This window comes from Nyctereutes procyonoides, unplaced genomic scaffold, assembly GCF_905146905.1.
Source record: "Nyctereutes procyonoides isolate TBG_1078 unplaced genomic scaffold, NYPRO_anot_genome, whole genome shotgun sequence".
Taxonomy (NCBI): Eukaryota; Metazoa; Chordata; class Mammalia; order Carnivora; family Canidae; genus Nyctereutes; species Nyctereutes procyonoides.
In genome coordinates, this window is record NW_026575131.1 from 22,748,338 (window position 1) to 22,772,413 (window position 24,076).

At 40.9% G+C, this 24,076-nt stretch overlaps 1 protein-coding gene across 5 annotated transcripts in view; it reads left to right on the plus strand.

Annotated features, from left to right (window-relative positions):
• EOGT (EGF domain specific O-linked N-acetylglucosamine transferase) overlaps positions 1–24,076 on the plus strand; it is a 36,536-nt gene that overhangs the window by 537 nt on the left and 11,923 nt on the right. For 2 of the 5 annotated variants that reach the window (XR_008666795.1, XM_055342615.1), the window contains exons 2-13: positions 184–413; positions 3,062–3,285; positions 4,426–4,526; positions 5,360–5,468; positions 7,764–7,858; positions 8,211–8,315; positions 12,448–12,554; positions 15,655–15,758; positions 21,255–21,347; positions 21,699–21,770; positions 22,134–22,220; positions 22,735–22,803. Coding sequence is in view for 4 of the 5 variants with exons in the window: in XM_055342615.1 (XP_055198590.1) it covers positions 404–413; positions 3,062–3,285; positions 4,426–4,526; positions 5,360–5,468; positions 7,764–7,858; positions 8,211–8,315; positions 12,448–12,554; positions 15,655–15,758; positions 21,255–21,347; positions 21,699–21,770; positions 22,134–22,220; positions 22,735–22,803 (1,176 nt within the window). In the remaining variant the exon portion in view is untranslated. Of the gene's footprint in view, positions 1–183; positions 414–3,049; positions 3,286–4,425; positions 4,527–5,359; positions 5,469–7,763; positions 7,859–8,210; positions 8,316–12,447; positions 12,555–15,654; positions 15,759–21,254; positions 21,348–21,698; positions 21,771–22,133; positions 22,221–22,734; positions 22,804–24,076 lie in introns of all 5 variants that reach the window. The other 3 variants (XM_055342616.1, XM_055342617.1, XM_055342618.1) reach the window with 3 other exon arrangements.

Below are 24,076 nucleotides of genomic sequence, written 5' to 3' on the forward strand. Positions count from 1 at the left end.
GGCGGGGGGGGGCACCGGGTAGGTTCAACTTTTCACCTCCCCGCCGCCTCCTTGAGACCTCCCCAGCTCTGTTACAGCGCGCGGCCCCGGTCAGCCTCGAGCTTTCATCTCTCACCATCTTTCAGGCTCTTCTAATTCTTCTTCTTCTTTTTTTTTTTTTTCCCCCCTCCTCCACCTTTTAAGGCCTGAGGAAATCCGGTCAAGGAATACAGAAGAGGAAGGAGCCAGTTGCTTTGTACTGAAGGAAAGTGGCGCATCCCGAAAGCTTCCGTCTGCTGCAGGAGCGCACTCGCTCACCCATCCCCGGAGGGGGCTTTGCAAACGGACCGCTCCCGAGACCGGCTTTCTGCCAGGCCCCCAGGGGTTGTGCGTTCATGCTCCAGCAGCCACCTCCTTCTAGCTCATGCAAGTAGGTACGTGCTCTTGGCAAAAGCCTGACTTCTGATCTGAGACTTCCGAAATTTTCCCGTGACTTAAATGTTGTTATTCCTCCCACATGGATCAGTGGGTTCAGTTGTAGCCAGAGCTCTGTCAAGGACAGCGGACTTGCAGAACTGAAGGTCAGGACTTCATCACAGCAGTGACTTTATTACTGGAAAGGATGAGTCAAAAAAAAAAAAAAAAAAAGATCAGCCTGCCTGTTGAATGGTAAGGCTGGAGTAGTAAATAGGAAGGCTCAAGTAGCAGCAGGATTCAGCGAGTAGGATTCATAGGATGAGAACCAGGAAAGTTGTTTGTCTCTAGGAATGTCTTACTGGCAAAATGTCCCTTTGGCCTGTATAAAGTGGGCCATATCCTTCTGCTTACCATCAGAATCTAGTGTAAGTTACAGTGTTGAGAGTGGTACCTATCACTTTGCTTTTAGCAGCATGATGTTCATTAAGGGAAAAGGGTAGGATGATCCAGGATTTTTTGCTTACAAAATGTCTTACTACATGCTAGCCCTACTGCTTAGAGGTTTTCTCATTAAATGTTTTTCTTCCTTTAATATTTCCTTTAATCCAAAATAGCATCTGAATGATAAAGTCTACTTTAGTATCCTTTTAAGGTAATATGTTACATTTCTGACACATTTCGGATACCTAAGGCATAACAACCTCTTCTGTGTGCTTCTGATAATTAAAGACAAATATTTCCATTATAAGTGCACTATTACTATGTATTTTTTTTAAAGATTTTATTTATTTATTCATGAGAGACACAGGCAGAGACTTGAAAAGCAGGCTCCCTGTGGGGAGCACTCTGTGGGACTCCATCCCGAGATCACACCTTTAGCACTTTACCACTGAGCCACCCAGGTGCCCTGATATGTATTTTGACATTTTATAGAATTACTATCAACTCGCTGTTGGGTGAAAATCCTAACTAAAAAGTCTTAATTCAGGTCACCTTTACAACAGGTAACGATATACTCTTCAGAGCCATGAATGAGAGAAACCACTATATTTACCACTCTAGAGGGGAAAAGGATTCCTTTTCAGTATCCACACTCTTTTGTTATGAAACCTTGACCTTGGGACTTTAGGCTAGATTGAATGTAGCAGTTTGTTTCTAAAGGCCCCATCTTCATTACCCATAGTCACTGAAGGCTGATTCTGAAAGCTGGTTTTTCCAACATGCCTCAGTGACTGCAGATCTTGCTGGGGACTAGCTAATGTGTAACATGGTCCTATCATTCAGTGGGGAGGGCACCTTTTTTTTTTTTTTTTTTTTTTGTTATAGAGCAAAATATACCACTAAAGTGAACCAAGAATGGGACAATTATTGTCTAGGATACATAGGACAATTCTAGTCCATGAGATTTAATCCTTATGAGGTAAGTTAGATGTGCAATAAGGTCCATAATGGTTATTATCTCTTTTCACATTGCTAAGGCAGGATGGGGACAGGTTAATGGCACACTCTCTAGGTTTTCTAAGTTGTAGTTACTGTTATTATAGATCGTTATTATACCCCCTAGGAGGTAAGCTTCACAAAGATAAGGAGTTTTAGACTGCACGTTCATTGCTGCATCCTCAGTACTTAGAACAGTACCTGGCACATAGTAGGAACCTGTATAAGATTGTGATTATTATTATTTTTTTAAGTAGATTCCATGCCCAGTGTGGAGCCTGTGCGGCACTTGAACTCATGACTCTGAGATCAAGACCCAAGCTAAGTTTAAGAGTAAAACGCTTAACCAATTGAGCCACCCAGGTGTCCCATGATTATTAGTTTTTATTCAGCAGATATACATATGCTCAGAACTATTGTACTTTCTTTTCTTCATTCTCCCTGGCATGATTTCCCTGCTCCTCATCACTCATGTCTCAGCTCAAATAGTATTTAGCAACTTCTTCTTTTCCCCATCATCCCAAGTCGTTTTAAACATTTACTCACTAAACGCTTATATAGCATTTAATGTGCCAGGTACATCTAAGCGTTTTACCAAGATTTATTTCACAACAGCCCTATGAGAAAGGTTTATTATTATTTCGATTTTACAAAGAAAAGCTAAAGCACAGCAAGGTTAACTAGCCCAAAATTATATAGGTGGGAAACTGTAGGTAGATTCAAACCCAGGTGGTCTAGCTTCAGAGTTCATGTACTGAACCACCATGTTTCATTGCCTATCATATTACCTACTTTATTTCTGGCATCAGTAATAAGTAGGGTTACATTCAGGCCTTTGTCACATTTTTATAAATCAAGTCTTATTAGAACACAATCACCTCCATTCTTTAGGATAGGCTGTGGCTGTTTTCATGGCAAAGGTACTATTGAGTAGTTGCCACTGAGATTGTATGGTCTCCAGAACCAAAAATATTCACTCTCTGGCTCTTGACTGAAAAAGTTTGAAAAAGGTTTAAGTTCCATCAGAGCAGGGGCCTGGTTTCGTTCACCTCCTGTGTACATAGCTTCTAACAGTGCCTGGGGCAGAGCAGTGCGCAATAAATACGTGTTGAACCAAGGAGCTTTTACTCCATGGTGTAGCAAGGTTCTGTGCCTTCATACTGACCCCTTGACCCCTTTGACTTTTTAAAGATAGTCTTAACAATAACCTTTCTAGTTTGATCTCTAGGTTTGGAGGTTGCTATGTTAAAGTTGCTTGTCCTTGGAGTATTGCTTCACGATGTTTCACTGAGTGGCCAAGATGAGGCTCCTCCCAAGGCTGATGGCATTCCAGGCGAACCTCTGTTTAACTATGCCAGTATCCGCTTGCCCGAGGAGCACATTCCCTTCTTTTTGCACAATAATAGGCATATTGCCACGGTCTGTAAGAAAGACTCACATTGTCCTTATAAGGTAGGTGTTAGTTTTTCTCCTCTTATTTATTTTTAAAAGGATGTTGGTTCTGCTGAACTTGAAGGTATCATTCTGTAAGGTAGCTATAAGACCTTGTTTGCGTGTTTGCATTTCGTCTAGTGCTTGTAAGTGCCGAAACTTTGCTTAAAATTATATTCCAACCCCTTCACAAGAATGAGATTTAAAATCTGAATCGTGAATAAAATTTAAAATCTAAATCACTAATGAAGTAGTCAGCCAATACTATTTGTATACACTGTAAACAAAGCGAATTCGAATTTATCCAGACAAGAATGTCTAATTAAACGTAACTAGAGAATTTCACACCTCTTTTTTTTCTCCTCTCAACTGGCCTTGAGAGGGTCTCTTAGCATTTAATTTCGGTAATAACACCTCCGCCTCTGTCTCCACATAATTATGACTGTTACTATGGCCTTCCTTCTGTTTTAGAGTTGTTGGAAACACCTCAAATTGGAGCCCATTAAGATGTCTCACGAGGTCTCAGAGATCAAAGCTGGGCCTTGTGAGACACTTCCTTTCCCATGGTGCTGGCTCAGGAAGCATATGGAGAAGCAAACCTGGGAACCAGACCAATGTTGCTTCTGAGCCTTGCAGAAGAGCAGCTTAGGTTCCCCGGCCAGCAGCCTCTGCTGTGTCCCCTCAGGGCTGCAGAGCTAGCCCATCTTGTGACCTTTCTGTTGATCTTTATTGATGAGTCAAGCTGATCCATTTAATTTATCTGTGATTCTTTTGATTATAGAAATTCCATTTTATGTGACTTTTTTAGGAACTGATTTAAGAATCACTTTGCTCACTGAGAAAGGCAGTTTCATTATGCTCCTTTGGGAAATTCCAATTCACGTGGTCTTTGGTAGTGTAGGGAAAGCCTGTGCTTTTGGTTGGGGCACCGACTTGGTGGCGGAGGAGTGATGATTAAGGATCATTGTTTTTAGATCTTTGATACTGTTATTCTTAAGGTTTATTCTAATCCTTTTAATTACATGAATGTGTATTAGAAGACGTAAGAGCGAAAGTTCTATGAAGATTTGTTTTTTTTTGCGTGGAAAAATCTGAAGAATCATCTCTAACTGTCAGAAGAAGGGAGACCTTCTGTCTAAATGTACATGTTTTATGTTCTAGAAACACTTAGAGAATCTGAAATACTGCTGGGGTTATGAGAAATCCTGCAAACCAGAATTCAGGTTTGGTTACCCTCTTTGCACCTACATCGACATGGGATGGTAAGCTTCTAGGCGGAATCCTCCTCCGCTTTACATCATCTTTCTTTGCAGTATATGATGATGCCCCACCTCGCAGCTAGACTCTTTTGGCTTTATTTTTTTTTTAAAGATTTTATTTATTTATTCATAGAGATGCAGAAAGAGAGAGAGAGAGAGGCAGAGACACAGGCAGAGGGAGAAGCAGGCTCCATGCAGAGAGCCTGACGTGGAACTCGATCCAGGGTCTCCAGATCATGCCCTGGGCTGCAGGCGGTGCTAAACCGCTGCGCCACCGGGGCTGCCCTCTTTTGGCTTTAGATAATATTTCCTTTAGATATTAATTTGCTTACACAGTCATGAATTCAAGTTGACCTACCTCCCCACCCTTCTCCCACCCTGTACGAGAATATCTCTTATTTCCTCTGCCAGAGAGAGAAAACAATATGGATCACCAGAAAGTATTTCCCCCCAACAACCACTAAAAAGAGAACTTGATGCTTTCTTCTTGATTGTAATTAGTATGAAATGTAAGTAGTATTTCCAATACATGTGAGATTAGTGGAGTAAAGAAAATACAGTAATTAGTAGCTCATTTTCTCCAGTTCCAGATAACCCTAACATCATACATTTCTGTTGTGTATTTTTAGTGTAAGGAAGTAAGTCTGTGAATAACTTATTTTGGTAACTTCACGTAGCAAGGGAGTTATAGGGAGATTATGACTGTTAAAAAAAATTAATGTCAGACTTCTGGCAGTTTAACCTTTAGGAAGAAATTCAAGGCTCAGAAAAGGTTAAGAAAAAGAGAGAGAGGGAGAGAGAAAGAAAAATCAAGGAATCTTTTTGATTGTGAATAGGACAGATACCCTTGAATCAGCCCAGGACATATTCTGGAAACAAGCTGACTTTGGATATGCAGGAGAGCGCCTGGAGGAGCTGCATGTTCTCTGCCAGCCTGAGGAACCGGTGGGTATTTATCTTCAAATGCTCCTAGTGTTTAGATTGTCATGTAAAAACAAGATAAATGGTTCCATGAGAGGGATCCTTATTCCTGTATATATTGGCTTAGACTTTTATTTAACACTCTAAAAGAAATTGTTCTGTTTCATTTGGAAGCCGTGTCCTCACTTTCACACATATATTGGATGGTCATATTTTGAGGCAGTTAAAATATTACCAGGTTTAGAATTCTGCCCCCCAACATTACGCCAAAGAAGGTAAACTGACAAATTGCATCTTTCCAAATTCCCTCACAAGTAGTTCGGGACAGATGACACGCCCCCTCCCTCTATACTGCTCTGTTTGTTTAGGACTTTACAGTTTGCAAAAAGTTTATCTGAATGTAAGCTAGCTTGATTTTCACAGGCCTTATAGCAGAGAGACAGGGTAGGTATTACTGATGCCACTTGGCCACAGAGGAAACCAAGGTCCTCAGAGAGGTCAAGCGACTTCTCCAGAACCACAGAGCTAATAAATAGGTAGACTTGTCATCTCGAAATCAGATACAGTTCTTTTTCTGTGAGGCTTCCAACCGCAGTACCTTGCGCTCAGTGGGTAAGCCAAACATGCTCCATGAGTCAGTTTTGTGTAGTTGAGACAAGAGCAGGCTCCGCGTTGTAGGGTTCAAAACCTGATTCTTAGAGTACCCAACCCTTCTATGTTTCAATTTCCTTTTCTTTCAGGCTATGCCTATATCATAGCTTGTGCTAGAGAGGAAATGAGATTCTGCTTATAAAAATGCTCAGTGCGAGACCTGGCTTCCAGCAAAGGGCTCACTGTTAGTTTTCAAAGGTCTGTGGGGTTGTGAGCACTTACTATTAAAGGTGTCTTATCTGTCAAGGTTCTTGAGCTCTGGCCAAGTCTCTGACCTCTTGGAGGCAGTCTAGAAAATTAAAAAAAAAAAAATTCCTTAATCTACTTTCATTAAGAAACTAAATATATGCTCTGTAGTGCTCTAAAATTTTTAAAAAATTTTTATTTATTTATTCATGAGAGACAGAGGCAGAGACACAGACAGGGAGAAGCAGGCTCCCTGCGGGGAGCCTGATGTGGGATTCCATCCCAGGACTCCGGGATCATGACCTAAGCCAAAGGCAGATGCTCATCCACAGCCCCTTGGGGATCCCTCTGTAGAGCTTTTAGGGGTATCATATAATAAACCTGAAGCAGTTGTAGGCAAGTGGATGAATCCCATAGGAAGGAGGGGTGGTTTTAACCTGCACTGCTGCAGGATGCCCTTAACATACATCGGTTTTTGTGTGTCGCATACTCTGGCCGGAGTCCACCTGTTCCTGTGGAAGGGGTAAGGGGAAAGCCACAACCCCACCTCACACACCTCATCCCTGACAATATGTAGGATCTTTCCTGGCCAAGATCTACTGTGATATATTTTGTGCAATCAGCATGATCCCTTACTAACTACTGATTCCAGAACCCCATGTGGGTTAAGGTTAAGGCTTTGCATTCATTAGGAATTATGGCAAAACAAAAAAATGGCATTTAAATCTATAAATAAAATCCAGAGCAGATAAAAGTTTTTGAAACTGTCCCTATTTTGGCACAAGCCAGACTGGTAAAAAGAGAAGCAGGCTCTGGTAGTTGACTCTTAAGCTCTTTTATATCAGTGATTTAAAAAACATCGCCCTCTTATTGCTGCTGAGACAGGGACTCCCAGAAGTTTTATGGTTTGTAGAACACCTCATATTAAAATTGGCAGACTGCCCTTCCAGCCTTCATTTAGCGTCTGTTATGTGTGCATTATTCTCTGTTTCATTTGGCTTGACTTTGAAAGGCTTTTTCGCATAGCTACAAGGGTAGTATGGCTTTGAGAACTTTTTTTTTTTTTTTATAAAGAGGACTAAACTGAAAACACACATAAAGCCTTAAAGTTTGAGATGATATAAATAGAACATTTGGGCATTCTTTGTAGTAATCTAAAAGTGAGCATGCACACTGGCAAAACTAGGCTTGACCAGAGTCTGCTGGGAGGGGAAAAAAAATCCATCCACAGATGCTGCCTTTCAGAAGTGATTCTTCCTTATGAATCACTGAACTCTACCTCTGAAAGTAATAACACATTATATGTTAACTAATTGAATTTAAATAAAATTAAATTTAAAAAAAAGAGATGCTATTCTCATCACATTGAATGGTTTTAGCCTTACAGTGTACATGCTGTTACTTTGTCTGGTGAGTCTGAGAGTGTCCTCAAAATATTGGTACCTGGCATTATTTTTCTCTTTTTTCTCAACTTCAATTCAGCATGACTCAAGCCTTCTGTGTTCCCGTTATCTCCAGTACTGCAGAGCAGCCAATCTCTATCTTGATTTAAGAAACATCAAGAGAAACCATGACAGGTACATAAGTGGTTGATGTTAAAACCTAATGGAAATTCTGAAATATTTCCAGGTCCGGGGTTATTGCCTTGGATTTGCTTCATGATAATATAGCAATGAGGTTGGGGAACGGGTGGAGGATGGAAGACCTAGTCAGGCCACAGGGTGATCATTGCAAATTTGGGTTTGGGTCCATTGGGTTTCTGTACCATTCTACTACTTTCATGTATGCTTGAAACGTTCTATTATAATAGAGTTAAAATTATAATGACACACTGATTTTGGAAATTGGTAAACCACCTTAGTTCCATCCCATGTGCTTAAGTAGTGATGACATTTTTCAAACTCAGCTTAATTTTTGGTCATCCACCAGATTTAAGGAAGATTTTTTCCAGAGTGGCGAAATTGGAGGACACTGCACACTTGACACTCAGACGTTGCTGTCTGAAGGTCAGCGCAAAAGCCCTCTGCAGTCTTGGTAAGATTTTTTTTTTTATATAAATATGTTTCTAAAATATTTGCTTTTGTTTCTGACACTTACAGACTTTGAAAGGGATTTTTGTTTTTTTTTTTAAAGATTATATTTATTTATTCATGATAGACGTAGAGAGAAAGAGAGAGGCAGAGACAGAGGCAGAGGGAGAAGCAGGCCCCATGCCTGGAGCCCGACGCGAGACTCGATCCCGGGACTCCAGGATTGCGCCCTGGGCCAAAGGCAGATGCTAAACCACTGCGCCACCCAGGGATCCCCTGAAAGGGATTTTTGAATGGAAAATGTTACTTCTTTTGTGGAGAATTTGGCTACAGAATGAATCTATCAGTTGTATATGAATTAAATATATGTTTATAAAATATTAGGAAGTATGACATAGGATTTACTGATTACTAATGAAAGAAAAAAAATCAATTCAAAAATGAATTTTTCTTAAGTCCTCATAATTTTACATGTGTTTGAGGAACACATTTTTTAAAGAAATACACATTTAGGGGTGCCTGGTTACTCGGTTAAATATCTGCCTTTGGCTTGGGTCATGATCTTAGGGTCTTGAGATCAAACCCCCCCGTTAGCTCCACTGGCACCCCAGGCTCCTCTTTAAAGTTGTAAACCCTACTTTGACTTTCAACACCTCTGATCAGCTTTTTGAACTTTATATAAATTGGGGGACGTATTTTGATTTTCAACATCTTTTTTCCTTTTTTTTTCGACATTTTTAATAGTAAACTAGTTCTGTGGTCTGACTCGTTATCTCTAGAAATTAAGAAATTAGGATATTTTAAAAAAAACTTTCTATTTTAAAATAATTTTAGACTTACAGAAGTTTAAAAATAATACAAGGAGTTGCTGTTGTAACCCTTCCCCCAGCTTCCTCTAATGATGACATCTTACGTAACCATAGCACAATGATCAAAACCAGGAAACTGACATTGGTACGGCATTATTAACTAAACACATTGGAATTTCACCAGTGTTTATATGCACTTTAAAAATTTTTTATTTTTGATACATAATTCTGTGAAATTTATATCACATGTCCAAGTGCATGCAACTCCTGCCACAATTAGGATACAGAACTGTGGTGTCATCAGAAAGAACATGCTACCCTTTTATTTGAAGCTGAGCACTCAGTTCCAACCTGTGTGTCAGGTTTTCCACATACCACCAAGCAATTCTCCAACAGCTGAGTGTCCTACAATTCAACTCAATTTTGCCACCATCTACCCAGAGACAGCATCAGATCCCACAGGTTAAGGGCTCAGTCCCAGAATTTGGACCCCAGTTGTAAGCCGAGGTGGTCACCTGTGCTTCCGACCAATTGGATATAGATTGAGTTAGGTTAATTTGCAAGCATGGCTCAAATAACTTTGAGACACATTTTACTTACTAGCCTACTGGTTTAATATAGAAGGATACAGCTCAGAGCCAACCAGATGGAAGAGATACATAGAACAAAGTATGGGGGAGGGATGCAGAGCTTCTGTGCCCTCTTCAGGCACCCCATTTTCCCCATATCTCCATGTCTCCCCCAACCCAGAAGCCCTCTGAGCCTTCTCCTTTTCTTTTTTTTTTGTTTTGTTTTATCTTTTGGGTTTTTTTTAGGATTTTACTTATTTATTCATAAGAGACACAGAGAGAGAAGCAGAGACATAGGCAGAGGGAGAAGCAGTCTCCCCGGGGTGAGCCTGATGCAGCACTCGATCCCAGGACCCCAGGACCATGACCTGAACCAAAGGAAGCCACTCAACCACTAAACCACCCAAGTGCCATCCTTTCCAGTTTTTATGGAGGGTTCATTACATAGGCCAGTGATTGATTAAGTCATTGGATATTGGCAGTTGATTCCAGCCCGTCTTTATTCCCCTATGGTGTGGGGAAAGAGTGAATGAATGCTCCAACCCTATTATCCCATGTTTTGTTCTCCTAGCATCCAGCCCCCAATCTTAGGGAGGTCTGAAAGTACCTCGGTAGCACCGTTCTGGCTTTTGTCACTTGGAAATTCCAAGGATTTTGGAACTCTGTGTAGAGGGAATGGGAATGAATACCAAATATGTATATACCATATTATAAATGACAATATCACAGGTCACATAGGATACTCTTATGTAATGTTCATTTTTTGAGGTCAGATATTCATGCTAATAAGTAAATTCTTCAGGATAATAATCTATACATTTCTATGGCATTTATATTCCACTATGCAGTATCTTCCTAACTCATGTTAAAAATAAAAATTCAGGGGAGCTCTGGGTGGCTCAGCGGTTTAGCGCCTGCCTTTGGTCCAGGGTGTGACCCTGGAGTCCTGGGATTGAGTCCCACATCGGGCTCCCTGCATGGGGCCTGCTTCTCCCTCTGCCTGTGTCTCTGCTTCTCTCTCTCTCTCTCTCTCTCTCTCTCTCTGTCTGACTTTCAGGAATAAATAAAATCTTTAAAAAATTCAAAATTCAGCTGAGTAACTTTGAAATGTAGTTGGCTCTATTTAACGATTCATGAATTGGGCAGCATCCCATCTAGCAAAAAAGAGAGGAGTTCCAAGGAGCTGTATAAAATGGAAGGTTTTTCTAGGCAGAAGGGGGCAGATCACCTCATTCCTATAGGGGGATAGACAGGGTCTGTGTGGCAGATGACCTCATTGGTGCTGAAAATTATAGACTGATTAAGAATACATTCGAAGAGAAGGTTGAAACTGTAATTAGGGTAGGCATTAAGCCTTGGTTTGGTGACATGGGCTTAACACAAGTGACTCCATCTTGAGCCTTTTGTTTCTTTTTAACACTTAATAGAGTTTTAAAGTAGGAGTCCTCCGTTCTAGTGGGCCTTTTGATTCTTAGTACATTTCGGTATCTGATTCCAAAAGGTTAGAAGTTCCCTAAGGTGTATCTATATTAGTTATTTATTGCCATGTAACAAAGTAATCCAAAATATAAGCTAGGGTATATTTTTATTTATTATCTGTTTGATAACAAATTACTCCAAAATTTAACAGCTGAAGACAACACATTTTATGAGTTCATGAAGTTTCTGATGGTCAGGATTTGAAGGCAGCTTAGCTGGCTGGTTCTGGCCTATGATGTCTCATGAGGTTGAAGTTCAGCTATTGACAGGGGCTATAGCTATCTCTAGGCTCAACTCGGCCTAGAGGTTCTGCTTCTAGGCTCACTCATGGTCTAAGTTTCCGTTTGTCTCTGTCTGTTGGCTAGAGGTGTCATCTTTTTGCCATGTGGGCCTCTCTTTTAGTGCTACCCATAGCATGGCAGCTGAGTTCCCTGAAAGAGAGGACCCAAGTGTACCTACAAGAGACCAAACACATGCCCTAGGATGGAGGCTTCGGTCTTTGTATACCCAAATCTCAAAAATCACATACCATCATTTCTGCTATATTCTGTTCCTTAAAAGTGAATCACTAACTCCAGCCCGAACTTAAGGGGAGGGCATTAATCTCTACCTCTTAAAGGGAGAAGTATCAAAGGATTTGTGGACATATTTTGAAGCCACTACAATATTTCAGCATTGTGCATATTTAAAAGGATTTATTTGATATTAGTTTACATCAGTTGTGGTCTCAAAGGTGAAGGGTTACAAACAATCTTTGGGTTAACTCTAAATATCTCTTGGCACATGCTTGCGATTGTCTTCTTTTATAAGGAAGAAAACTGCCATGTGGTATCCAAAGATATTTTCTGAGAAAAAAGACTTTACTTTCTTCTGGGAAACTTAGCTGTGTGCTGTCTTTCTGAGGCACTCAATAATTTTTGGAATGCCATCTGTCTCAGCATCCAAGAAGTCTATCACAAGATCACAGGACGCCTTTTTGAATCTTCCCACTTTACTGCTAGATTATTTAGCCAATTCAATGTGTAAATTTCTTCTTGTCTAGAAAATTCCCAGTTTATCTTGCACCTGAGGCTGAAATTTGAAGTCATTTTTGTTCTTTATCTCGGCATTAAAATTGGTATCAAGTTATATAAGTATTAGTATGTTGGAGAAGTTCCACATCTTCATAAGAGTATATACTAGAAAGAAAACCCCCATAATGAGCAGATCCTAAGTTACAGTGTTGCAGTCTGATGTTCAAGAGGACCCCTTGAAACCATTTCCCAATTCATTATTCCAGGTTTGCTGAGCTGCAAAGCTATACTGAGCTCAACTTCAGGCCTATAGAAGATGCTAAATGTGACGTTGTTATTGAAAAACCAACTTACTTCATGAAACTGGATGCAGGTGAGAAGTTTATGTGAAGTTAAATGTGTCTGTTACTTATTTATTGGTGAATGAGGCTTTGTTCCTTTTTTGACATGTGTATGTAGTAATTTCCTGTGACTTTCTGGGAGTCTGTGGGACATAAGTAGTGGGTTTGGGTTTTGCTTTCTTCTCTGAAGAAGTGAGCTGGTTTGAACTTCCCATTATATAATACGTTTGGTATTTTAGAGGAAACCTGCACGTTTGTATCAAATGACTCACTCAGAATCAAAAGATGAACGAAAAAGATACATGGACACCTTCTGGAACTAAATTTGCCCCATCTGATTTCTCTAATCACTTGATTTGTGTTGTGCTTCATTAGAAAAAATTTAAAAGTAAAAACTATGTGTATACTTGTGGGTAGAAAAGGAATGCCCACTGAGCTCTTCTGGCAAACTTTCTAAAACCGTTTCCCTGACTGAAGTGAACTTAAAATTCCTCTGGAAGTCAGCACTGCAGTATATTCTTGGGGGGATAAAAAAGAAGTTAAATTTAGAATTATTTCCCCATTTCTACTTAGAGCTTCTGACTGTCAGCTTGCAAGTGCAGCTTTAACTCTGTGAACCAGTTGCCCTGGAGAGGGGAAATGTGGGCCAGGCCACATTCTGTGTCTCATTATGAGAGGTGAAGATAACTGCCACACCACATCAAAATGCACAAGAGGCTGGGCTTCCAGTGAAATACAGAGAGCCCTCTGTCACGAATGTTTCAGAATTACTATAATTTATTGATTATATCTTTAGTGTGCTCTGCCTCCTGAAGCTGTAATTCTTTTTTTTTTTTTTAATTTTTTTTTAATTTTTATTTATTTATGATAGTCACACAGAGAGAGAGAGAGAGGCAGAGACACAGGCAGAGGGAGAAGCAGGCTCCATGCACCAGGAGCCTGATGTGGGATTCGATCCCGGGTCTCCAGGTCGGGCCCTGGGCCAAAGGCAGGCGCCAAACCGCTGCGCCACCCAGGGATCCCCCTGAAGCTGTAATTCTTATATAACAAAGTATTAGGTTCAGAAATCAGTATTAGGTTTTGGAACTAAGAGTGAGCAAGAATGCTGTGTTCAAGGTCCTGACTCATTTTTTTAAATATGCACATTAAAAAGGAGCCAAGCAAACGTGTGATCTGCCTGCAAAAGAGGTAGATGCGCGGGAGTTGTTAAATGGGTGCTGGTACTCAAGCAGCTAAGTATGTAAAATGGGAATAATAGGTGAGTGTAGACCTGGGCTGTTTCTTTCCTTTATTCGAAATTCTACTTTTTTCTTCTGACTTACACCCTCATCCCGTTTCCCTTTCCACATTGACTCTTAACCATGAGAGAATGAGGTTTAACAGAACACAGACTTATTTAGGGGCACATTTCTTGAGCACGGAACCTGCATTTTCTCCCTCCTTGAAAAATCCTTGTACCACTGAGCACCAGTCTGGGCTGCGTTCCTCAGTCCACATTACGAACTTGCTGGATGACACATGAGAGAGCTAATGGGTGCCATGTGCTCACCCTGAAATAAGGATGTGTTGTCACAGAACTTTCTTTTTCTCATGAATTTGAAAATATGCTCTTTGCCAAATGGTTCTGAATGATTAAAGGAGTGTCTCCAAATATTCATCTGAGATACCAGTCTAAAAAGAATTTTCTTCCCTTTTTTCTTTCTGTTCCACTGAGGTATAATTGACCTGCAGCCCTGTATAACTTGAAGGTGTATATAGCATAATGACCTGACTTACTGAAACTGAGAATGTTTTACTCTTATTTTCAGGCATAGAACATTCTTACTCACTGTGGGAGTGAAGTCAGAATATGTTGTGATTTCTGCTTTTGAGAGTCACGGTTTTTCATTCAGTCAACATTTTCTGTCTTTCAAGTACATGTTTCACATTGTCAGTTCTTGAAATTTCATGCCACTTAGATATACATATTGCCAGGTTGGGCACTGGGTCCTGCATACTTAAGTCGAAAGAGTGCATGTTTGGTTTCTTTAGACTGACGGACTTACCAACTTAGAAATAGTTGCACCCACACTCCCCTTGCCCCTGTTTGAGCCAGCAGGATCCAGGTCATCTTCATTATGGTTTCACTGTGTGCCATGCACGGGGCCGGGTGCTTTTAGGTGCAGTACATGATCTTTGGATGTCTCCTAACAAAGCTGACACCTAAGTTAAGGATGGCCTCTTTCCAGTAGAGAAGCTAAAGCTTAAGCATTTTACCAACTCATCTGAGAATGTTGCTCATGAATGGCTGAGCTGGATTCAGCCCGGTGCTTCTGATTCCAAGGTTCATGCTCTTTCAATTAGAACATGAGACACTGAGCCCTTTTAAATGATACTTGGCTAATATTTTCCTTAGAAGCAATGCTGCAAACAGTGGTGAAAAAAGGGAAAACAAGAGACAGGAATGAAAAATACCAAAATGTTAATAGGGCCATCATTGTCAATACTTCTATGATAAATAGATATTGCTTAATTGATTTTTAAAAATAAGTGATCATAAAAAATAAAATCGGCATTCATGGTCTTATAGTTCTATTCCATTTTGAGCTAAATAAACTATTATTTTTGTTGTTGTAATTTACTGATCACTTGTTGCTTAGTGTATATGCGAGAAAGCAGGTTTGTAAGTCAGGTCATTATGCTGTATACACCTTCAAGTTATTCAGGGCTGCGGGTCTCTTTATTTTTTTAAAAATTTTATTTATTAGAGAGAGAGAGAGAGCTACAAGCAAGGGGGGGCAGAAGGAGAGAGAAGTAGACTCCCCACTGAGCAGAGAGTCTGATGAGGGACTCCATGCCAGGACCCTGGGATCATTACTTAAGCCAAAGGCAGATGCTTAAGTGACTGAGCCACCCAGGCCCCCCTGCATTCCTGATTTCTAAATAGCCAATTTTACAGTGAATTTTTGAACATACTCTGTTAATTGAGGACTACCTGAATACAGATCCTTTTGTGTATAAAAACTCTTATTTTTTTCTCCCAATTATTTTCAGCTTAAAGTCTATCACCCTGTAAATAGCTGGGGTAGAATAAAAATTGTTGAATCCTTTGCTCTTTGGGGTTAATTAATATATTTTTTTTTCCAATACTAGGCGTTAACATGTATCACCACTTCTGTGATTTTGTCAATCTTTATATTACGCAGCACGTTAATAACTCATTCAGCACAGATGTATACATCGTGATGTGGGACACCGTAAGTAAGAATGCGCTCTCTGCTTCAGCTTTTTCTTTGGCTGGCTCAGTAACTGTGTAGCTCTGATGTGGTGAAATGGAATTTTCTACGACACCCGCATTGGAATATATACACATCTACATACCTGTGCAGATGGGTGTGAACATATATATGCATGTACATGTCCGCATACGTATAGGCAGGTACCTTTGCCTGTATATAACTTTGTTCTTTGAATTTTTAAAAAGATTTTTATTTATTTATTTGAGAGAGAGCGAGAGAGCACAAGTGGGGGGAGCGGCAGAAGGGGAAGGAGAAGCAAGCTCCCTGCTGAGCGGGGAGCCCCATGTGATGCGGAGCTTGATCCCAGGACCAGGGATGGTGACCTGAGCCAAAAGCAGATGTTTAACTGAACCACCTAGGCACCCCTGTTTTTTGAATTTTAGAATGAAACAGTGGAAGATTACTTTTCCCCTTGGGGAAGGCAGAGGTTCAGAGACCTATGCTCAGTGTTCTTCTGAGACACATGTGTGAAGGCTTCGTTTGCTTACCCTCTCTGACCACCCACCTGACCCCCATGGGGAGAGCTTGCCTCCGTTTTACAGTGTGGCTTCCTGTAATTGCCATTCACCTTTGCTTGATTGTAGAGCTCCCCTTTGCTACTTGCTCGGTGACAATGCTGTGTGTATCAGCTCACTAATAAGGGCGAGTCTTAGGCATAAGCATAAAGACATGTATGTCCTGAATTATTCCTGCTGTTTGCTTGGTTGTTTTTAGCACAGACTATTCTCTTTTTTTTTTCTTTGCTGGCCTTTTCCCTGCTTCTTCCCATATCCTGCTCCACCTGCCAAGGTAAATCCTAAAGTTGCCCCAATTTCCTCAATTGTGAAATGGGATAATTCTGGTATCTAGATCAGTGTCTTCTTGAGGACAAACCAGAGAGTTTATAGCCAGTCATAGTGCTGGCACATAGCACATGTACTCTGCATGTTGACTGTGACAATGACAATGATAGGGAGAACAAGTGGTTTATGATGTACGTGGCAGGCTGCCTCAACTGTAAAGTTGGAACAGCCACTAGAGATCATCTAAAGTTCAGCTAGACATACCAACTCACAAGTTGCTTGGCCTATCGTTCTTGCGGGGGACCACAGCTTGCTGGCAGGGCAGTTTCAGGCATTTCTTCCAAAGGCCTGAAGAGCACAGCTCAGATGTGAGGGGCTGGGAGCCACCTGGGGCAGGTACCGGCATCTCATGCCCCACAGAGACCAATATCTCCTGCACACCAGCCAAACTGGCTGAGGCCCCAGGATCCCCATACCACACAGCCAGTTCCAAGAGTCATTGTACCTTTCCCCAGTCCAGATGCAACGTACCCATCAAGCCTCTTTTTAAATTACAAGTAGTGGGGCACCTCAGTGGTTCAGCTGGTTAAGCATCTGCTTTTGGCTCAGGTTGTGATTCCTGGGTCTTGGGATCGAGTCCCACATCGGGCTCCTTGCTCAGCTGGGAGCCTGCTTCTCCTTCTGCCTGCCATGCATGCTCTCTCTGTGTCAGATAAATATATAAAATATTAAAATAAATCGCAAGTAGTGTTTTACCTAAAAAGACAGTTGACGCGTGTCGTCTTTATTTCCGGAGAACAGGAAATGAGAGCCAGTTATCTGAGGGTCACCTTCTTGTGCAGAAGGGGAAATGGCTTCATCAGTGTCTTTTTTTTCGCAGACAGGAGGCTCATAGTAGAGCTGCATAGAAAAGTTTTCTTTATCACAGCTCCATGGACCCAAAGTCCCATGAGAACTGGTTAATAATTCTTGGCCTGTTAACGTTCTCTTTTGATTTATATTTCCCTCTCATTGGCCAATGTGGCTACCAACATAGTTTCCATTCTTGGAAATGTTTTTGTGAGCAGAGGGCACGGCATTTCCTTTCTCCTCCTCCCTCTGTAGAAATGCTTCCAGGCTGCCATCACTAGCTGTCAGAAGCACTGAATGATTAACTCGGAATGGTTGAGATAACTGGTGTTACCTCATTTAATGCTTACAGCGCTCTGTGGAGTAGGGTTTTTATTTGAGGAAGCTGAGGCTGAGCCACAGGCAGGTGTTCTGAGAGGACACCATAAGGGCTCCACGTCAGGCAGCCAGACCCCAGTCCTGTGCCCTGAAACCACCGTGCTCTGTCCCCTCTCTCTAGTTCCCTGCAGATCAGATTAAGTTGATGGAAAGCTTTTTAGACACTTTTCCAGAAGCTTCCTTATCTCTTGTTGCATGTTTTGCCATGTCTTCCTCAAGCAGATTGAGTTAAACTGAGCCAACTTCTACAACCCTCCCCTTCTCTGCACCTGCTGGGAGGGCATAGATCACACGTCCAGCCACCGTGAAGTCCCAGGTTACTCAGTTAACTGGGTGCATGATGTTAGGGCAGTCTGACCATGCTAGGCAGGCACAGACAGGCCAGATTTAGCCAAGCACAGTTGCCACCCTGCTATTACGTCCCTCCTTTGGTATTCTCTGTGCAGACCCTTCAAACCTGTGTACTTGGGCACAGCGGTCTTTACTAGATGCTCAGTCAGGTTCTTGGGACAAGTAAGTCTGCCAAGTAGCTCCAGTATTGAGGCCCACAGGACACTGTAGGTTGAATAAGGACAGCATTAAGGTGTCGTGTGGCTTCACTTTTTTCTCTTGCTGGTAAGGCCTTGGATGAAAGGATGCCGCCCCTGGGAAGATAGTGATACAAACCTCCCCCCGTGAATGCTGTAGCCTCCAAGCCAGGGTTGAGCAGCGTGCCTGGGAGAAGAACAAGCGGTGGCTGTGGTCACTGTCCACATCGCAGTGACATTTTATAAACAGTCCTCTCAAGGAAACATAGTGGGCCTTCCCTCTCATCCTCTCCAGTCTTAGCACTTTGGCCTCTCCTCAGGCACATGGCTTCCTTGGTGAGCTGAGCAAGGCCACCAGCCCCCAGAGATGCACAGAGGGACAGTCCTGCAGATGCATTTCTGGCCACAGCAAGGTTGCTCTCACTCAGCAGAATGAATAAAAGGGAACTTACTGCAGGCTTTCCACATTTCCTTGTGCTGAGTAGTAGTATAGCTTCATTATTATTATTTTTAATTTTGCAAATAACACCTGTTTGTAATGGGTTCAAACAACACAGAAGTATGTAAAGTTAAGACAAGTCTCCTGTCCCTAGAGAGGAGGAGCTTGGAAGGTGGACAGGATGGATGAAGGGAATCAAGAAGTACAGATATCCAATTATAAAATAAATAAGTCATGGGGATGTAAAAAAAAAAAAAAAAAAAGAAAGAAAAAGAAAAAGGTCTCCTTACCTTCTTTTTCTTCCCCATTTCACTCAAAGGTAACTAACTACAGTTACCATGTATGAATCTTTTGCAAGACTTTAGCAAATATAAATACATCCTTATCCAAAGTTTATGTAAGGATTTATGTAAGCATATAATACAGTTTGTGTCAGGGAATGTTTCTATTAGATCCTTACAGAAAATATGCTCTCATATTTGTGAACTTAATATTATATCAGGGGCCATTTTTCCAAGTGGGTACATGTAGGGTTCTTATTTGTTTTCAGTGGTTACATGGTGTTCAATTTGGTGGATGTTACGGAGGTTCTGGTATTTGATATGTGCCAGGGTGTGTGTATGATCTCCAGGCCCTCACCCCAATCATACTTAGTTCCATTTTTGTGCTATTTATGGAAATGCAGTGACATTCTTTCCACAGACATATGTCTTTATGCCCTCATCCCAGCATTTCTGTAGGATGCATTCCTGGAAGGAGAATTTCTGAGTCATAGGTTAGATGCGTGTTTAAGTTGGAGACATACACAGGAGGAAGTTTTATGACATCTTTAAGAATATCCAAATATTCTTCAACATGAGACTAGAAAGAAGTCCCTCCTTCCCCTGTGGCAGATAATTTGAAGTTGAGGGGTGTAGATAAGAAGCTTCCGGAGCTGGTGGTTACTGAATAATACATGATTTCCCTGGAAAGGGATCAGTCAGGATTGCTGTATTTTATTATTAACTTTTCCTTTCAAAGGTATCTTATTTTATCTGAGGTATTTTATCTCAAGAAACCATCTAGAATCACTTCTTTTAATTGCCCTTTATTTATTATTGAACCAGAATAGGGACATTTCATTTTTGATGGTGTTGAGAAGGCCTTTATTAGAATGGGATTGGAGAAACATCGAAGGAAAAAAAAATTTTTATCACTACATCTAACAGTTCTCAATAACTTTGAAATAACTCTAATATGTGTAACATAAAAATTTCAAAATCTGAAAAAAAGAATGCTATAATGATAAAAAGACATGAACATAATGTATAACCCACTGTGGACCTTGAATGTCATCCCACAATACATAGTTCTTATTTATTTTGACTGAAGTTTTCAATTTAAGTTATACCATTTTTAAATAAATTGATCTCTTTCCTTTAGCTGATGGAGCACATAATTAATTTCTACTTTTCAAAAATGAAATGCATTCAGTAAATGTACTAGAAAGAACTACTTCCTGCTGTGAGGCAAATTGCCATACAGAGATTAAGAGCTTGGAGTCTGGAAGCAAACAGACTGAATTTAATCTGAATTCTGCAAACACACCAGCACTACCATTTATGCAAATTACCTAAATTTATTTCTCAGTTTCCTCATCTGTAAAACTGGGGTAATGATATCACCTAACTCATTAAATTTGTGGGGTGTTAATGATTTTTAAGTGCTTGGGATATAGGAAATATGCAAGATACTATTATTATTAATAATAATAATAATTTTTAAAAGATTTTATTTATTTTTTCATGAGAGACACAGAGAAGCAGAGACATAGGCAGAGAGAAAAGCAGGCTCCCCGTGGGGAGCCCGATGTGGAACTCGATCCCAGGACCCTGGGATCACATCCTGAGCCAAAGGCAGATGCTCAACACTGAGCCACCCAGGCGCTCCTAATTATTATTAATGTTAATGAGGAATTATCACATGTTATTCTTTAGTCAATAGAGAGATCATTTCATAGGATAATGTTCCATATTTTAGTGTTAGAACTTTCAAGGATATTTTTACTTTGAGATTTCTTTTCAAAAGTATATCCCATTTACCCTGATAATTTTTGCTCACCATGAATACCCAAGTGTGTACAGATATTGGTGTCTGTATATGCTGTATGTCTGTGATTTGGTTGGAAGAGTCACAGGGGAAAAAAACCCACACTAACTGCTATTCAGAGACGTGAGTGTAGAAAGGGATGGGGTAGAAAACCAAAATGTTTTTAACACACTAAGATTATAATCGTGGTGATTATTTCTGATGGCATTACATCAAATTAGGTACTTGTTCAGGCCTAAGATGAAAATCTGTTTTTCTTCTGTGAATTTTATGAGCTTGTTTAGGATCATTAGTTTTTAATACTGTCAAGCTGGTTCAGATATTTTGTTGCACTTTTAACAAGCCACGTTGTAGCCTTTGTTGCCCTAACCTATTTTGTTTCCACTTTCAGAGCTCCTATGGATATGGTGACCTGTTCTCTGACACATGGAAAGCATTTACTGATTATGATGTTATACATTTGAAAACTTACGATTCCAAAAGGGTACTGGAAACTTTCCTGAAATGTCTGTAAATAACAATCATTACAAATGACTCACTCATCAAATGAATATTTAATATGAGTTTCTGTTAGCTATTACCATTGATTTGTGACTCGGTAGTTTCTTTTTTTATAACTGAATCATTCTTAATTATTAACCATGTAGCGTTAGAAAAACTTTTTTTCTTTAGAGTTTCCAAAATTATGAATTTCACTTGAGTGAAATAGTTTGCTCTTGAAAATATTTCAATGCGAAAAAGAGATTAATTAAAATTTATTCTCTGTAATTTTAAGTACTATTTTGATGTGGTGGAAATTGGGTCCTCTTACCTCATACAATACCTTCATTCTTAGGTATGTTTTAAAGAAGCTGTTTTTTCCTTACTCCCCCGGATGCGATATGGGTTGTTCTATAATACCCCTTTGGTAAGCATGTCTGTTGTTCATATTCATATTTGTACATTTATTTTTGATAGTTTTTTTTAAAGATTTATTTATTTTAGTCAGAAAAAGAGAGAGCACACAATTGGTGGGGAGGGGCAAAGGAAGAGGGAGAGAGAATCCTCAAGCAGACTCCCATTGAACGCGGAGCTGGACTCAGGGCTCGATCCTCGGACTGTGTCATCATGACTTCAACCAAAATCAAGAGTCCGCCACTTAACTGACTGAGCCATCCAGGCATCCCTATTCTTGATAGGTTTTAAAAGAACGTGTATATATAACTTGAGAACATCTTAAATAGTAATGCACAATTATTCACTGTAATATGAACTGTTGTTTTCATGTTAGATATCTGGCTGTCAAAACACTGGATTATTCAGAGCTTTTTCCCAGCATGTGCTACACAGACTGAACATCACACAGGAGGGACCCAAGGTAGGGAGTCCCTTATGGGTTCTGATGCAGGCCTGACTTCTCACCCTCAATAAAAATCAGTGCCACCTTTTCAGAAAAAGAATCTGAAGACAGTGTTTTCTGGGTTAACAGTTTCTTACCTGAAGTGATCCGAATCAGATATCACCAACCTACGACAAATAAACTAAGGGACAGTGGAAATCTGTGCTATTTTTTTCTCCTTTTCCCTTTCCCTGTCTTTCCTCACGTCTCCTTGTTCTCCCCTCAATCTCCTCCTCAACCCACAAACCCCAGCCAAAAATTCCATCCAGCCAACCAAACAAGTGTAGTAAACAGGTTTTGTCTTCTGTGGCTAAAGTGGATGCATTTTCATTTCCTGAGAGAACTCTGGAGGAATTAGGCTCAAAACATAATAGTTCCCTTAATGTATCCTGATGGACTTTCATCCCTTGTGAGAATCACATTTTAGGTTCTAGCCTTCACTCATCTGTGCAGGCATATACAGCATGATTTTGCCTTTTCCTTTTGACTACAGGACGGAAAAATCCGAGTCACCATACTTGCACGGAGCACAGAATACCGGAAAATCCTAAACCAAAATGAGGTTAGTTTTTGGTATGTGTTTTTAATATCATCATATTGAATTTAACTTCCTGTGACTGATGTATTTAATATTTTTATACATTGCATTAAATGCTTTGATTTGAAATTATTAGCTTTTAGAAAAGTTTGATGGCTATGCCCAGTTCATTTATTGGACTTCTACTGGGAGTCAGCAAACCACCAGTTGCCCAAACTAGCTTTACCTCACCATAAACATTCATCTCCCCCAACTCAGAGTGGAAACAGAGGCAGAAGCTCTCTGAATCCTGCCTTTACTGCCATAGATTGCCAAACATTCTGCCTCTGGACAAACTAGCAGCAGAAATGTGAGAGTATTTCTAGAGAGGGCTGGTGGATACAGTGATACATGGTGATACAGTGGCCTCCAGAGGCTAAGTTGGAAGAGTCTCCATTTTTTTCCTGATTGTGTGTCTTAGGAACTATTCACCTGTCGGATTTTCAAATTCATTTTGATAGCATCAACTCACACATTATACTTAAATAAGATCACTGTGCAAGGCCCCTGCCTAAAACAGCATGGCTGGAAGATGTTCTCACAATAGTATGATAGACTGCACAGAAGTGTGTTAAGGACCTGCTATGTCCTGGGCCATATTTTAGGCCCTGGAGCTACAGTAGGGAACAGGATAAGTAAGGTCCCTGTGCTCATATTGCTTATGCTCTCAAGGTATGGCAGACAAGAAATAAGTAAGCTAGTCCCTAGGTGAGGTGATTTCAGGTAGTGGGCAGTGCTACAAAGGAAGTAGAACAACATTTGTTGGGGCAGGAGATGCAGGAGGGAGGGGGAAGCAGTCAGGTAAGGTGTTTAAAGAGGGCAGAGACCCAGTCAAGAGGAAGCCAGCCAATGAGACTGCCTCTGGGGCGGGGGGGGGGGGGGGGGGAGTAATGGCCTATGGTGTCTAGAGCCTCAGGTGCTCCAGGAACGGAGAGGTCACCAGTGTGAAGGTAGCACAGTGGGAGAGGTGAAGATGACTCCACAGAGGTCAGAGAAGTCAGGCAGGGTGTGAGGAGGTCCCATATCTTTTTAGCCTCATAGGCCTAGGTGAGAGGATGGGTGGGCTGGATTCCAGTGTGAGGGAAGCCACTGTGAAGTTTTCAGCAGCGTGTGGTAGGCAGAATCATGGCCCCCCCAAGATGGCCACGTCCTAATCCCTAATCCTGGAACCTGTGACTAGGTTAGTTTACCAGGCAAAAGGATGATAAAGTTGCAGGTGAAATTCAGGTTGCCCATCAACTGGCCTGAAAATGGACAG